At 39.1% G+C, this 17,709-nt stretch overlaps 1 protein-coding gene across 1 annotated transcript in view; it reads right to left on the bottom strand.

The window, feature by feature from the left end:
- The window catches only part of OCA2 (OCA2 melanosomal transmembrane protein), a 172,071-nt gene that overhangs the window by 115,024 nt on the left and 39,338 nt on the right, over positions 1-17,709 (bottom strand). Inside the window, exons 9-12 of the mRNA XM_008931958.3 lie at positions 6,143-6,214; positions 5,228-5,293; positions 4,086-4,142; positions 801-925 (exon numbers count right to left, since the gene is read on the bottom strand). Coding sequence (XP_008930206.1) covers positions 801-925; positions 4,086-4,142; positions 5,228-5,293; positions 6,143-6,214 — 320 coding nt within the window. The remainder of the gene's footprint in view (positions 1-800; positions 926-4,085; positions 4,143-5,227; positions 5,294-6,142; positions 6,215-17,709) is intronic.

Here is a 17,709-nt window from a genome sequence, read left to right on the forward strand (position 1 = left end):
TCTTAATAGAATTTTGTGTACTTTAACATGATAATGACTGCAAGCATTACATCACTTAGGACCATTTTAAAAACTCACTAGATCTTTCCAAAACTGAACTGGATTAAACAGATTTGCCAGACCAGACACAGGTTAAAATCAGGTTAAAGAGTAATTTATAATCTCACATTGATTAACTGTAGTTGGAAATCAGGTGGTATCAATTTACAGAAATCTGAAATAATTAAATTCACCATTCTCTTTTCAAAGTTCCAAATATCTAATCTCAGACTGTGAGATTAACCAGTGTCTGTTCCAATTACATTATCACCAACAGGAAGAAAATTCAGAGTCCCATATTCCAAAACAGTTGAAATCCGGATTTTTTTAATATATTTGTCACTAGTATTAGAAGGGATAACGATTTCACTAAAACATATAAAATTGTATGTAGATATTAGCCAGCAAAGGATAAGACAGCTTTAATTAAAAAATTCACTCTGCTTTACAGGAAAAAAATTTTGTCTACTAGGGAGTTTATGGTCCAATAGGCTATTGCAGTTCAGACATGAAGACGAACCAGAAAAACTAGCTGCCAAAGCAGTATAACAGGATTGATATGTGCTCAGTATTAATGCAATGGGAAAAGGCAACACTTCCCTTTGAAAGTACCATCCTTTTATTCTACTACATTAAGAGTATTTGAAGATTTGATTTCCATTTAGTTGACCGAAAAAAGTCCAAACAAGCATTTTGCACACATGTTTACTACTGATTGCTGGCTATAAAAGACCAAGTCCAAAACCATAGCAATAAAATACCTTATGGTTACTGGGGTAAAGAGCAGCATAGTGGTAACATTGTCCAAAAATGCAGAAAGAATTGCAGCAATGAGGCACAGAAGAGTAATCATGGCCCATACCTTGCCTCTAGAGAACCGATAAGCCTAGTAAAAAAAAAAAAAGAAACAAAATTAAGGGACTAGGTCATTCCAGCTTAGTTTTCAAAAAACAATAGATAAAACAACTTGATCAAAGTTGAGCAACAGTGAGCTCAGAGCATTTACTATTCCGTGTACCTCCAACAGCACCCTCTCCAGTATTAATTAATTTAGCAAAACAACATTTCATGGAAGTGGGCAAACATTCCCATCACGCAAATGAAGAAACAAGTCTGAAGAAACATCATGCTCTGCTGCCAGCCATTAATGGGGTCTGTGGCAGGAGCAGGGCTGAGCCCCCATCTTCTGCCTGCATGCCCAGGTAGACTAACATGGCTCAGATCACTTATCCCCTCCACAAGCTGGCACGCATCCCCCATCCTCAGAGCAGCACTGCCAGGGCTACACAGACTGGGCATCTGTATAGGCAGGGGTTGTATCCACATGTGGTTTTTTTAGGGGTTTTGTTCAAAGCAGTCTTCCTTGTCACTTCTGATTTCTTTCTTTCCACGCTTCTGAAGATAATGAAGCTTTGCAGTAGATGAAAGTGTTCCTCATCCTGGGCAATATTTACCCTACAAACAATCCTTCAGAACAGGTCAAGTGGAGAGAATTGAAGTCCCCATAACCCAGCAACCAGGAACCATTTTGTGAACAGCTGGCACAGGCCAAGGGCCCTCATCCTTCCTGACCCTCAAGGCAGAATGGTGGGTGTTCTGAGAGCAAACTGGCAGCCAGTGATACAGCCAGGACCTGTCTGAAGAGTATCAAGGAGGGTTACAGAGCCCTGGGAGTGGTGATGAGGAACTCTAGAGCTCAGGTAGTTTTTTCATCAATCCTCCCATCAAAGAGAAGGGGTTTGAAAGGGCTAGTCAGATCTCATGAATCAACAAATGGTAACAGAGCTGGTGCTGCAGCCAGGGATTCAGTTACTTAACCCACAGGACTTCCTTTGAGAAACAGTCTACTGGGGGCTGATGGGGTCCTTCTATCAGAGAAGAGGAGCAGCACCTTTGATTGTAGGTTTGCCAAGCTGGTGAAAAGGACTTTAAACTAAAGTTGCCAGAGAAGGGGGCCTCAATCCTCTCAATCTCACTCCTACCAGTTTGATGGCAGTGCTAGCAAGACATGGTCAGAGTTTGAAGAGAGATCACAGGTCAACAGAAGAGCACCTGGACATCACCACAAAGGAATTCCAGCCACTCCAGACACTAAATCAGCTTCCTCGGGAGCACAATTTAAGTCCCCCCTAAGCAAACACCACATAGCATGGGTAATAAATAAATTATAGACGTGCATGCTGCAGGGCTATAATCTTATTGGCATCACAGAGACATGATGAGATGGCTCCTGTGACTGCAGTTTTGGAATGGAAGGAAACAGCCTTTTTAGGAAGGACAGACAGGGCAGGTGAGGAGAGGGTGTTACCTTCTACGTCAATGACCAGCTGGAATGCATGGAACTCTGCCTGGGGATGGATGAGGAACTGACCAAGAGTTTATGGATCAGGATTGAATGGATGGCAGGGACAGGTGACATAGTGGGGGTCTGCTACAGGCCACCCAACCAGGAAGACCGAGCAGATGAGGAGGCGTTCTATACACAGGTAGGAGCAGCCTCAGGTTCAGAAGCCCCAGTGTGGGGACTTCAATGTCCCCAGTATCTGTTGGAGGGACAATACAGCAGGGCATAAGTAATCCAGGAGTTTCCTGAACTGCATTGCTAATAACTTACTCCTGTAAGCGAAAGAGGAGACAACGAGATATTATTCTGGACCTCGTTCTCACCAACAAGGAGGGACTTCTGGGGAATATGAACTTCAAAGGCAGCTTTGGCTGCAGTGACCATGAACTGGTGGAGTTCAAGATCATTATCGCAAACAGGAGGGTGCATAGCAAGCTCACTAACCTGGCCTTATAAAGAGCAGACTTTGGCCTCTTCAGAGATCTGCTTGGTGGAGTACCATAGGATAAAGCCCTGGAGCGGCCAATGGAAAACTCATGAAGTTCAACAAGGCCAAGTGCCTGGAGATCAGGGCAATTCCAGGCACAAGAACAGGCTGGGGAGAGAGACTGAGAGTAGCCTTGAGGAGAAAAACTTGGGTCTGTTGGTGGATGAGAAGCTCAACATCAATGTGTACTAGCAGCCCAGAAAGCCAACTGAGTGCTGGGCTGCATATAAAGGGAGGTGATTCTGCCCCTCTACTCCACTCTTGTGAGACCCTACCTGGAGTACTGCATCCAGCCCTGGGGTCCCCAACATAAGAAGGTCGTGGACCTGCTGGAGTGAGTCCAAAGGAGAGCCACAAAGGTGGTCAGAAGGCTGGAGCATATCTCCTGTGAGAACAGGCTGAAAGAGATCTGGGTTGTTCAGTTTGGAGAAGAGAAGGCTCTAGGGTGACCTTACAGCACCTTCCAGTACCTAGGGAGGGCCTACAGGAGAGCTGGGGAGGGTCTTTTGACAAAGGCATGTAATGATAGGATAAGAGGAAGTCCTTTAAACTGAAAGAGGGTAGGTTTACTGTGAGGGTGGTGAAGCACTGGAACAGGTTTCGCACAGAAGTTGTGGATGCCCCATCTCAGTAAGTGTTCAAGGTCAGGTTGGATGGGGCTTTAAGCAACCTGGCCCACTGGAAGGTGTCCCTGGTCATGGCAGGGGGGTTGGAACTAGATGAGCAGGGGTTCCTTCCAACCCAAACCGTTTTATGAATCTATGACTATGATTCAGTGAATTACCCTTTTCATGTAATCTTTTGTTCTGCTACTGTAAAAAGGTCTGTGGCCATATTTCATGTGTGATCATAAAGCTAATGATAGTTCCCATATTTCTTCTCTCCCATTGCCAGGCATAAGTAGAGATTTCAGCTACAGTAGAACTGTGATCCTGGGGAAGTTAGTGAAATAACTCAGTTTTATACTGTCCATATGTTTGTGTACTCTACTGGGGGCCTTTAACTTTCTCCTCTAGAAACAGAATTGCATTAAGGGCTTCCTTTCATCCTTAAAAGATTTTTCCAATATTACAAGTTGACCACTGTCATTTCTAGTGTGATAAGTATACATTACCCTAAGCAAGGTTCTTCAAAGATAGTGCTTGGCGTAACATATTAGAATAAATACTAACTTGATTAATCCAGAAATAATTACAAGCACCAAAACAAGCCTACCTTTACTGCACAGTAATCAAAGAATCCAGTCTCTGAAAATATGGCCACCAAAACCATCTACCAAAAGAGGAAGAAAAATATAATAACTTGCAACAGAATTATTACTCAAAAACGAAGTGAAGCAGTTTGTGATACTGAAAAATGTACTTCTTATCTGACACAGCTCTGAGCATCTGATCACCTTCGTATTAGAATATCCACTACAGCTGCCAGATATCTCTAGTTAATACATCACATAGTGAAATTTACTTCTCAACATAAGCAGTCTGTAAATGTCATACTAGTCTGGTTGAATTTTATTCATAGTGACCAAGTAGGCATCATACATTAACTACTCAATGTATTTCCCTTATGTCATTAATCAAGAAAAACCAACAAGTGTGTTTGCCTTCTGCAGTAATTCTCTACAGAGTACAGAAGATAGTGGCTTCAAGAATAACTTGCATTTTCCCACATGTCCGAGAGGTTTCCTGTCCTTCTATCTTTGCTCCCATCAGAATATTTTTTTTTGCTTTCTTTTTCTATGGGGGAGGTGGGGAGCAGGGACCAGTGTCAGGAAATAAGAAAAGCTCAGAATGGCAACAGATAATTGTAATTTTGTCTCTGTATATTTTGTATTTTGTGCTAGCGTTCAATAGCACTTGGACAACTCTTTTTACCACAAATAGCTCTGGGCAAAGTGGTTAAAATAATACATGATTATAATCTAATCAGATATTTCTTCTCCATTTCTGGCTTGCTTTTTTGTCGCTCCAAACATAGCAATGACTAAGATAAAGAAAACCAGTTTTCCAGTAGAGTGTGTTTGAGGAAGTTTTTGAGTAAACAAAATTAAAAAGATAAATGAGAGTGATAATACTTTCCCCTTGAATGGGTCTTTCCATTTATAGATCCTGAGGATGTTTTTAGCATGTTATCAACACAATTTCACAGATTAAAAAAAAAAATAGAAAAGTAACAGCATTTCAAAAGACTCATTCAGGGGTTTGATCATCCTCCATTTTGGTAAATTCCTTAAGGCCCAAATTTTCATCGTAAGTTATCTCAGTAAAGTGCAATTAACAAAATGTTTTAAAAGAAAATATCTCTGTATTGAATTTCATTCTTCAGCACATTTAGAGCAAAAGGCACATGTTTGTTACCATTCCAAACAGCAATGCCAGTGTCTCATAGTCAATCCACTCCACCACTTTGACCATACTTGGCCTCTGCAATCAAAAAATACAATTACCAGTGAATGCTACAAAACACCTAACTTGTGATTAGCTATGAAATACAAACTCCACTTAATTGATGAACCATTTAAATAAGTTGTGATGGAAATTAATAAGTGTTCTTACAAGGTGCACAAAAGGACTCTGTATTATTGCCATTACTACTGTATTATTACTAATTCAAAGTACTGCTGGCATTCTAAGTGGGTCATTAGCAAAAGCCTATGTTAGGCTATAGGTTGGTCTAGTTGTTCCTTACATGGCATTACAGAAATAAAAAATAACTAAATTATATGGTACACTCCAGTTTCCTTTTGCTAAGGGAACAAAAGCATGCCACTTCACCTGTGAACAAACTGGAGGGAATTTAAGGGAACATAGCAGTGATGTGGCTATGAGAAAAACAGAGAACATCAATCTGAATTTTCACTATATATCAGCTAGGAGCAAGCAGCGAGGAAACAAAAGGGTTGGAACATGCAAGCATGAAGTGTAATTATTTGGGGTAGTATAAAGCAATGTATTTCCATTTTGGTTTGCTTGGTAGCCTAACATTACTGAAAATAACAGTATTAAACAAACTCTGAATTAAGCTGAAAATGGTTGTACTCCACTCCCTGGAAATCAAAACAAAAAAGCATTTACTGATTTTTTTTTACCCTCCTTGCCCATACAGTAGTCTGTCTGACTTGTTTTCCCATCCCCGTATCTGTCCTACCATCTCTCCTTCTTAAAAAACACTGCTCTGTCATGTGCCCAATCACAAAGGGGCAAACATGAAAGTTTATGATACGTGACACCATACCCAAAACCAAAGTGAGCACTTACAGTTTGGTAACTTACCTCCCCAACAATAGCTAAGGCGGCTAAAGCTGCCAAAGAGCCCAACATCGCCGCAAGGGTCCTGTGAACAATCTGCAACAAAGGGTAAGAATTGACCACAGACTCCTCTAAATATCTCTTTGCTATCAAAAAGAAGGAGGGAAAAGGATAGAAATTGCTGTAGTCAATTCTTTTCTTGGTTTGTTTGGGCTTTTTTTCTGACCAGAGAATGGTTAATTACCTTGCCTTACTATGGGATGTTATTAAAATCAAACCAACCCAAAAACCAAACAAACAAAAAACCCCTAAAAACCATTAAAAAAAACAAACCAAAACAACAGCAACAACAAGAAAAAACAAACAAAAAAACAGCCAAACAAAAAGAAACCCACAAAAAAAACCAATGCCTGTGTAAACCCTGCTAGGAAGTTTCAGCTCTAATCTCCAGGTAGAGAAGGGACTTCAGCACCAGTTTCTTATGTTTGCCAGCAGTTCACCCAAGAAAGAAAGCAATTCATCTTCCCTAACTTAAGGATCAAAAAGCATAGTCCTGTTGGCTTCCCTTCACAGCCCATGGGAAGAAAATGCATGCCTAGGAGGTGCTCCACCTGATTCTTTATAGGTGCTTGTTAAGCAAGAATGCCCTTAAAATGTGTTGTTTTCTCCAAGTGTTCATTTGTAGTTATGTCTGGAAGATCATAGATTGTGTAAAATAAGTCAGTTAAAGTAAGAATGTAATTAATGAAAATCACACTACAAAAGACCAAATCTAATAAACAGCTTTTACTATTACTGTATTTAAATATTACTCTGGCACAAGTTAGAGTTATTCTTAGAAAGAAATAAGACAGTCTAGAAATATTTCATTTGCTCCCAACTTCATAAGAAGTATTTTGCTGAAAAGAAATAGTAGGATGAGGGCATCTCAAGACCCTTCTGCCTGCTTGTAAAGGAAAAGCAAAATTTGATTTTGTTTTTCCTCCATGAAAATAGATTTTTAACAGAAATGGTAAATAACTACACAATTTACCAAATTCATTATCATGGCTAGGCTTCATGAACAAAGATTTGGGAAGGGCTCTACCCGCATTTGCTACAAGCTCGCTGGTGGCTAAAAAGGCCAATGCGAGATAGACATGTCCGATTGCAAAAGGCACAGCAGAAAGACTCCTTAGGTGGTATATTCTGCAAGACATGATTCTTTCTGTGTTGTCTTTTCTCCTCAAGAGTGATCCTGCGTGCATTCTCAAAAGCATCAGCAGCGTTATAGATGGCGTGTCTCCAGACCTCCCAGTTGGAGGCCAGAGTAGACCAGTTATGTTGATCAATATGGCCAAGGCTGAGATGTTGTTTCAGGGAGTCTATGTATCTTCTCTTTGGGGCTCAGGAGCAAAGAAAAAATATGTCTCATTCCCTGTTTTTCTTCAAAATTCACTGAAGAATAACCTACTTATATGATAAAGCAGGAGATTAGACCAAGGGGTTTATGTCCTAATGACCTAAAAGTACATAGCATAGATTTCAGCTCCCCCAGAAAATGTGTGTGATAAATCACAGGTTCATTTTTAATTTCCAGTTTCAGAGGATTACATGTACATACGCATATGGCCCTTCTGATTCTGTAAAGGTGGGGAGCATTTGATAATGTTTGACAGTCCTTGTGTCTGACCATCGGGTGCAGCAATTAGACCTTACAGCTCTCTCCAATAAAAGATGCCAAGCAGAGATGTCTATTAGGGACGGGGATCAGCTTCTTACCAGAGTAAAGGAAGTTCAAGTGTAAGTTACTGGGAAATCCTCAGGTTGAATGTTTTCTCCTCATCTAATCACCACCCACATTAGATAGCTCTTCTGCAGTTCTCAGAAAGATATCATAGGTTTCCTGAGACTTGTTTGGCTATGGATTTTTTGCATGTTTCCACATAAGCATTTTTGCTGTCACTTCTGTATACTTAATTGCATACACTGGGTTGACTGCATTTTCAGTTTCCAAGAGTTTGCTGTCACCTATGGGTGAAGTTTGCTTTAATTTCTGGAGAAAGATGGAGAGGGGGAAACTGTACAAATGGAGCCATCTGTCAGTTCCTTCATTCTGTATATCCAAGAAGGATATACAAAAATATATCCTGAAGAATGAACAAAGAATATTAAGGTGCAAAGCTCTGTTACAAAAAAGTTGTTAAATGTACAACTCTTCACTCCAACAACTTAACAAGTGAAAGTTCTAAAGTAACAAAAAGTCTTGAAAGCACTCCTATGTAAACTCTAACATGTAAATATTCAAAGTTAAGATTTGGGAAGGTTTAGGAAAGAGTGGATTATTCTCTAACTTTCTTTTCATATAAAATAAACCCCAAACAAATAATATATTTGCAAAGGCATTTTTTAAAGTCTACAAATGGAGAAATTAAGAGATGGGTGTTATAAACTGTCACACTCTTTGAACCACAGTTCCATCTAATACACATTTGGAGGTCATTACGTTAGGTAACGTTCCATTATTATTCTTTTGGAAAACAGTGAAGATCTGATCCAAACCCTTTAGAAGCTTGGTAGGAAGATGAGTATCTTTTCAGGTTGAATCTCAAAGTGTATCCATAAACAACAGCTCAGGTAGAGAATTGAAAGAACTCAGAAATAAATTAACACAAGAGATTTAATGGCAGAAAAGATGAGAGATTTAGTGGACTTCTGAATCTAAAGATATTTTAAAGATTAAGCAAGAAATCATCTGTACTCATCTGATCCTTCTGATGCCTGAGAAAGTGCATACCCTCGTACATTCTTTTAAAAAACAAGCAATGAGCATTGAGATGAGAAAGAACAGACAAGAAACATACACAGTTTTTGGTATATCAGTTTGCATGTTAGAGCTCCTCGCCTCCCAGTCCAACTGCAAACCTTATAGATATGTATAAATATGATATATATGTTAATACAGACTATTAGATTATATATCATATCAAAATATTAATATATAGTATATAAATATAATACCTATAAATATATATACAAAGAGTTCATACTTTTTGTAGAAAGAGCATCTTCACCATGAACATCATTTTTCTCTGAAGAATGCCTAGCAGTGCTCACTTACTGCAACAGCAAAGGACAGTGCCTGCCTTTTACAAAGGGACAGTTCTTCCAATACAAACTGCTACTGCAAACAATGCAGCCCAGATTTCACTCTTTACAATGCACAACTCAGTTGTAGAGCTCACTGATACAGGACATTACTAGGCTAAGAGATGAAGAAATTGCAAAAATAGGAATGAATATTTACAGAATTTTATATAAGTAATGAAAATACCCAAAGCTGCAACAATTATGGTTCTTAAAAGCAGCATCAACAGTGTAGGTGTGTTGATAGCAACATCCTAGGGTCAATGCTACAGCGTCAATTCAGAATAAGTGAAGAATAGGAAAAACTTCTACAGTGATTTTGTTTCATAATTTTCTGTAGAAATTTGTCTCATGATTGCCTGCTGTGTGATAAACACAATCTGCTGAATGCTCGTTATGTATAACAGTTTCCATACTATTAGTTCAGGAGTGTATTTTAAAGTAATAAATTAAAGCAACCCAAATAATTTATTCCACAAGTTCTTGTACTCAATATTAATTGAAAATATATAATTCCAGAGATATAATGCAGTTTGGATTTAGACAACCTAGGCTTTGCCCAGATTTAAATTTCTTTATCTATCTGAAACTGCTCTGGAATCTTTACACTGAATACATCAAATCATTTGGTAGACTACAAAAGCATCATTATAAAAATGATTCAAAGTTCCAAACACTAAATCGTGTCTAGTGCTCCAGGAGGTAAAAGGAAATTATTTAGAAGCCAATTGATGGTGACCTGTATGCCATTTCAGAGCATACATTTCCCAGCTGAAATCCAGGGCAGGCATATTTCCAAAATATGCTTCTGAAGATATTTGATAAATTTTCTTTCCACAAGTCCTTCATTATAAGTGATAAACAGTAGATGAAAGATGACTGCCAGTAATTTTGATATAAAGTTTCAAATGTAGCCTCAATTCATTTCTTATCCATTTTTTCTCCAGAGAAACCTGTTGCATTAAACTACTTATTTTACTGATAAATTAATTTACACTTGATAGAGTGGCAGCACTGCTGCGTTTCAACAAAGATGCAGTTATTACCAAGCCTATATCCACACAGAGGTTTTATGCAATTTTCACCTACCTCCAGAGTAACTCAGATCTTCATTATAAAATCAACTGCCAAATCCCTCTTAGACTTTATAAAGTCTCTAGTTCAATTCTTTATTCTCAGGGGAAGAGGAGGGAGAGAAGGGGAGTAAGATTTGCTCTAGGATATCTTTTTTCCTGACTTAATGTTTTGTATCTCTTCCTTTTTATGTTTTAATAACGGTTTGTTTGGTTAAAAAAGACATCCTCAGCAGTGGAAGATTTTTTTCAGACAGTTTTTTTTTCCTATAGATAATCAAGACAGCATTAGCCTGAATGCCTCTGAAAATGTGTTCCTCAGTCAGATCCCTTGATGGTGTTTATCTTATAATTTGCTATGACGTACCTTATAAATTTTGGTAGTCTACTTTGCCTTCGAGCTATTTTAGCAGGATACAGATGAAACTTTAGTCTTTCATGTGTACACATATTTGATTCACCCATGAGTGGATCAAAAAATCCCATAGTTTGGAAAATTAACACCAAAGACTAAAACTAGCATCAGAAGTTGAAATCAGAACTGAAAATCACAGAAAAACAATGGTAATTCAGCTAACTAATTTAGGTAATTTTTCCTAACTGTCAAGCAACATAACTGAAAATTTGGGCTTATGTTAGAAAACAAGTATTAAAAAAAGCCTTGCAGTACTTTGAACTCTGTCCTGCTGTAGATGGACTTCAAAGCTGAATGGTATCAAATTCTCAATCCACAGAAATTTGCTTTATTTCTGGCAAATTGCACAATTTAGACAGAACATAGAGTAACAGATTAGAAATACAGGATATAGTCAGATACACATGAGGTCAGAGCAGCAGCAAAGGTCTGTGGTCCCAGATATATTTAGTTGACTTTCTACATGCCAGAGACTGTCTGACCAGTACCAGTTAGTGAAAGCAGAGCAACATACCTCCCATATCCCCCTTGCAGGGGATGTGTCTTAACAGTAAGTGCTAAATGAATGATAGCATGAAATTAATTGTCTTAGAATTACTTAGTTAAGCAGTAGCATTTGTAGGGATTTTAATGAGGCAAAAGGGACCTGCTTGACATAGTTTAGAGAGTACGACTTATGCTGATGCAGTATTCAGGGATGGGCTAAAGCAGATATTAAAGCAAGCATATAGGGTACAGCTGCTGATAGATGATCACAGAAATCAGTGACAGCAAGAACAGTTATTTTTGGCTTCGTCTGCAGATTAGGACTATCCATATGTATTCAATACATGCAGACATATGAATTCTATAATAAGACTTCACATTTGGTTAAATATTTAGAAAATCTTGTTATTAATCTCACTTTTGTAAGTCAAAATACATCAAAAACACATCACTGTACATAATTATGCCTTGCTTGGAAAAAAAATAAAATCCTGACCAAAAGCTTACTCATTTTTACAAGAAATCAATGGTGATTCAGTATAATAGTACTACCATATACATGAAATATGTGACCAAGACCAGTTTAGAGCAGACTGGAGAAATCTGTGGATTTAGAAACATTAGCTAGGTATTTTAGTACTAACATGCATTCTTATTAATTGCACAATAAATGGCTGATGTCTGTAACTACGAAAATAATATTCCTTATACATTCAGTAAGCTCTTTTAAAGACAAATTCCCAACCCCAAAACACTTATTTTTTTAGTGGAAACATTAGATTCTGTAGCAAACTTTGTAACTCCTGAAGAACATCTACACAACCCCAAGGTAAAAAAGTACCCATCTATAGCATTCTGCTATAATACCCATTTCCACTAAGATAGTATTCCAAATCACTTGTTCTGATTCAATGTCAGTGGAGGAAGTCCTTATATAAACAGCCCTGCCTTAAGGAAAGTCATAGAAGGCATCAATCTACCACTTCCTAATGCAATGCTTCACAATGTAGTAGGACACCAGACAAGATTATCTAAAATAGAAAGTTATTAAAAGTAGTACTATATGGTGTCCAAGACAACGCCTGTATTAGTTCACTTTTATCCCTCTCGTACATTAACTGAACTGGCTAAGAAATACAAGGTATATTAGGAGTTTTGTCTAGGAAAGATGGCCCTGAAATTCTATGATTAGGTAACTACATAAATTTTCATCAACTGACATCAATTCTATATATATGTAAAACACAGTGCATAGAAGAGAGAGAGACAAATTTCAGAGGATCAAATTATTTTCTGTGAAAAAACAATCTGATTACAGAATCACAGAATATGAGTTGGAAGGGGCCTACAAGGATCAATGATTCTAAATCCTGGCACTGCACAAGACCATCCCCAAGAGTCACACCGTGTGCCTGAGGTTATCGTCCAAATGTTTCTTGAACTCTATCAGGCTTGGTGCTGTGACCACTTCTCTGCAGAGCCTGTTCCAGTGCCCAACCGCCCTCTGGGTGAAGAATCTTTTTCTAATACTTACCCTAAACCTCCCCGGATGCAACTTCAGGCCATTCCTTGGTTTCAGTCACTGGTCACTGCAGAGAGGAGACCAGTGTTTGCTCCTGCTATTACCTTCACAAGGAAGTTGTGGGATGAGGTCTCCCCTCAGTCTCTCTTCTCCAGGTTGAACATAAGTGACCTCAGTCACTCCTCATAGGGCTTCCCCTCAAGCCCCTTCACCATCTTTGTTGCCCTCCTTTGGACACTATCTAATGGTTTAATATCTTTCTTATATTATGGTGCCCAAAACTGCACAGAGTGTTCAAGGTGAGGCCTCACCAGTGTAGAACAAAACAGCACAATTCCCTCCCTCAACCAGCTGGTGATGCTTTTCCTGATGGCCCCCAGGACAAGGTGGCCCTCCTGGCTGTCAGGACACTGCTGACTCATATTCAACTTGCCATCAACCAGGACCCCCAGATCCCTTTCCATGGCACTGCTTTTCAGTATTTCATTCCCAGTCTGTACGGACATCCTGGATTGCCCCATCCGAGGTGCAAAATTTGACATTTCCCCTTGTTGAACTTCATATGGTTGGTGATTGCCCAGCCCTCTAATTTGTCAAGGTGTCCCTGCGTTTGAGGGAGTCAGCAGCTCCTCCCAGTTTTGTGTGATCTGCAAACTGCCTTGAGTATCCCTTCCAGTCCTGCATCCAAGTCATTTATGAAGATGTTGAAGAGCACAGGGCCTAAGATGGAGCCCTGTGGAACCCCACTAGTGACAGATCACCAGTCTGATGTTATCCCATTCACTATTACCATCCATGAGCCAATTGCTCACCCACCACATGATGTGTTTATCCAGCAGCGTGCTGGACATTTTGTCCGGAAGGACCCTGTGAGAGACAGTATCGAAAGCTTCACTAAAATCCAGAAAGATTACATCAGCTGGCTTCCCTTGTTCAGCTAGGTGGGTTATCCTGTCATAAAAGGAAATCAGATTTGATAAGCAAATAATTCCTTTCCCTCTTCTATATAGAAAATCTGTAAGTCAATTCTATACTCTTCAAAGGTATTTTCTATTCCACAGCTCTACAAAAAGCATTGAATGAACAAGGTGCACAATTTGCATTTTCAGTGTCTGTGAGCTTTCTTCCTCAGTGATATCACTGCTTGCTCTTTGTAGAGAAAACCAGACGGACTAAAGCTTCATGCTGATATGGAACATTGAATTAACAGGTTCAAAGCAGCCCTTTAACAATGCAGGGACAAATGTATCCTTAGTGTATGAAATGAACAAGACTGTTGAAACCCTTATGTTTTCCTACCTTAGAAACCTGGGGGGAAAACCAAAGCTGGAAAAAAGAGTGTAGAGCTAGGAAGGAAGGAGGGCATTAGTATTTGTACAGATATTGGAGAGAGGATCCAGAAGGGGGTTTAATTCTATATGATGAGGGTTAAAATGGCTGCTTGACTGCTAAATTAAGTCTGGTTTTGAAATAACTCCCCACTTCAGAATATTAAAGTAAAAAGGGATAAAAAGGCTCAGTATCATACCTAGTCAATATTTCTATTGTATTCATACAGAAGAGAGGAGGCTGCCATATCTATACCACTTCAGTCACAAGTGGATGTTTTCCAACCTCTACCTGTTGCAATGGCTCTGATGTAAGAAAAAGACACACACTCCTGTAATACTTTAGCTACATAAAACATTTGCTATATGACTTAAGTAAAGAGTTCTGGTCATGAGCCAGTAAGGGACCTAGAAGATGATAAACCAGACTGCTACTGTGGGCTGACATGACCAAAACCATTGTGTATCAACAGAATGGCCTAGCAATGAGCTCTCAGTCTTGCAGACCCTTTTGCAAGGATCAATCCAGTCCTCCAGCACCTATCTCAGCAGGCTTAGCTGACTCCATTCACTCCACTCCATGCTTTGATACCATTCCCAATATACACCCTCATTTTTTGTGTCCTAAAAACATCATTTGTGAGGACTGAAGGACCCTCATCACATTTGCAGTTTCAGGATATTTTTTGAAACTGAAGAGGTTGCCACCATTTGTATTTCCCTAGTTTCCTTGGCATTCTGAAGACTAATGAGATTGTGAGTTTCTAGTAAAGTAATTTCATAGAGCAAATCACCAAACTGTGGGGGAAATATGCTTTATTTTCCCTGAGTGAATCTTTGTCAGTCTCCTTTAGAGAGTAGGATAATATAACCATATAGAACTATATCCATGCACTAAGAACAATGGTATGGCAAACCACAGTACTTGCATTACCTTTACAGGAAACTTTCTGCTCTAGCTAGCATTTCCTCTGGAGAGCCTTTCATCCCTGCCATCTCCTCTCTTCTTCACATCACTTTTCTACTCAGAATTTTTTTCCTCTTTAAATCATGCCATAACACCTCCCTTCAAGCCTGCCCCCTACACTTTCATGTTTTTTCATTCACTTTTGGCCTTGCTTTTGATGAAAAAAGACACCATTTGAGGCCTCAAAAAGAACTGAGTGGTTCTCATTCTTGTTTGTGTGCATTACAAGTGTATGTGTGTTCTAACAGCTTGTTAAAATTTTAAGACTTCATGGCTCTCTACCCCTCCGGTTGCCGTAGGCAGGGTAGGAGCTGAACAGCAGCATTCAATTAAGCTAATTTAATGTTCTATTGCATCTCTCAAACAGAAAAGAAAGACACCAATCCACAAAATACGTAGTATGCAAGGCAGGGAAAAACATTTGTGTTTGTCAGTCTTTCACGAATTGAACAAAATACAGTTCAAAATTAGGTTTAAAAGGCAATTGAAAATAGAAAATGGACATTCGGGAATTAGTTTTTGCATTTACTGTTGAAAATATGATTCCCGTTATTTAAAAAAATCACATTCTGTGAAAAGTGGAGCCTGCGTAACAACATCTTTTAAAATAGACAGTCCTACCTAGCCCTTAGAATAGCAAGCAGCACCATCCAGTGGCAATTTTTTCCTATTAAGTTCTTAATTAGGGACAATTTACATACTTCAGAAGTATCATAGCACCCAAAATAAGGCATTTTTCTTTAAAACAGGCATATTTAGAGCACAGCTGGACTTCTACCAAGACAGATCTAACAATTAGACAGGCAATAGTCAGCATAAAGTCAATATTCATATTGGATTAATACAAAATTGTTATTATAACATATCAAGCTGGGATCCAGCTGAGAATTTTGTTTGATATTATACTGCATTTTTGTTTGAATTGAAACTCAACCCTTCCTCATCTTTCAGCATTTTGCTTCCTTTACACTTCCTTTGCTGCAGTTAGGGCAGGTAAAAATGACTAGTTTATCTTACTGATGCTGGTTCTGTCCTTTTGTAGTCTCCTTGGTGGCAGTGGCTCTGCTCTACACAAGCAGTAGAACTCTTGGCACCTCAAAGTTACTGATTCAATGCTCCACATAAGAAACAACTTGTAATGCTCCTGCACAGCTGCTTTAAAGTAACTTTGAGCCTCTCAAAATGCACAGAGGTCACAGCCTCCTCCTAAATTAGAGAAAGGCATTAAGGAATGACAGAAAATCTTGACTGTCTGTACCGCTTAATTGGTAGCTCAGTGACAGGCTGCTCTTTCTGGGACAATATCTAGGGTACCACTTGGTGAGTATTACACTCTGGACGGAGGAATCTGCCCTATGTCTGGATCTCCTTGTTCAATCCAGCCCTCCAGCATCTAACTCACCAGGCTTTGCTGCATCTATCTGCTTGACGTGCCTTGATATCATTCCCAATGCACACCCTCAGTTTATGTCCTAAAAGCATTACTCACGTGGACATCAAGAGTACCCTCATTATAGTGCACCGTTTCAGATAAGGGGGAGGGGAAAGTAGACTTTTGAACGGTAATCATGCTTTAGGGTTATGGGGACTCCAAATTGGATCCAAAACCACTTGCTGCCCAGGACAGACTGCAACAAGACCGCTCCAGAAGCTAGATTTCTATTCAAGATAAGTTTTACTACTGGATTTTATGGTTTAGGTTTCCCTACTCTGGATGTAGGTTCTGTGCAACCCCCCAGAGTTACAGCATTTATGACTTTTGGGCTCTTTTACTCCCTACCATCCCCAGACCGGAGGGCAGATGAGGGGAAACTTTTATTCTTGCCCAGGGACGTATCACTTAGACTTACCAAAGAGAGTAGATGGTTTGTTCCAATAATCACACCCTAATTTTCTGCCAAGTCCTACAACAGTGTTTTAATTCCTCTTCATAATTTTTTCGTCCTAGAACAAACGAAATCAATAGCAGTAGGAATACCTTCTCTCCCACAAGGGTTAGGGAGTGCAGCAACTACTCTTTTCTTTTTTTACACCGTCTTTTTCAATAATGGCTATAGATTTTCTTCTGTTCCTTTGCTACCAATCTTTTGGGAGGATATATGTGGAGGTGGGAACATTCTAATCCACACTCTTCTCAGTCTATATTTAAAGACAGATCAATACAAGAATGGATTGGAACTGAGAAGCCATGCTGAGTAAGCTGATCACTTCTGTGATCAGTCACAGTTTCTGTGACTTTCCTTATCAGGAAAAATCTCCCTTAAGATTAGCCTATTGCTATCACTTAGTATTATACTTCATATAACCAATGAATATTTCTTTCCTTTGCCTATTCCCTCTCTAGAGCATAATTTTCTGATGTTATAGCCTCATTACTGGAAATAGGAAAAACTGGACTGTGTGAGCATAAACTGCAGTAATAACATCTTATTTCATTTGTAAAAGTGTCTCCTGCAAGGAAACAGTGGTTCAACCAGCCCACAATGCTAGAAAAATAGTCAGACTAAACCACATAAAAGTTTTGTTCTCTGAAGCTAATTTCTGCTGGTTAGACACTATTAAAAATCACTCTGCTTTGAGTTAAAGAAATTAGCTTAGGGGATGTTTATTCATAATTTAAGCTAGTTAATAATAGAAAAGTAATATGGAGAGAAACTGACATACCCCGTTTCCA

This window comes from Manacus vitellinus, unplaced genomic scaffold, assembly GCF_001715985.3.
Source record: "Manacus vitellinus isolate BGI_N305 unplaced genomic scaffold, ASM171598v3 scaffold_7_pilon, whole genome shotgun sequence".
Lineage (NCBI taxonomy): Eukaryota > Metazoa > Chordata > Aves > Passeriformes > Pipridae > Manacus > Manacus vitellinus.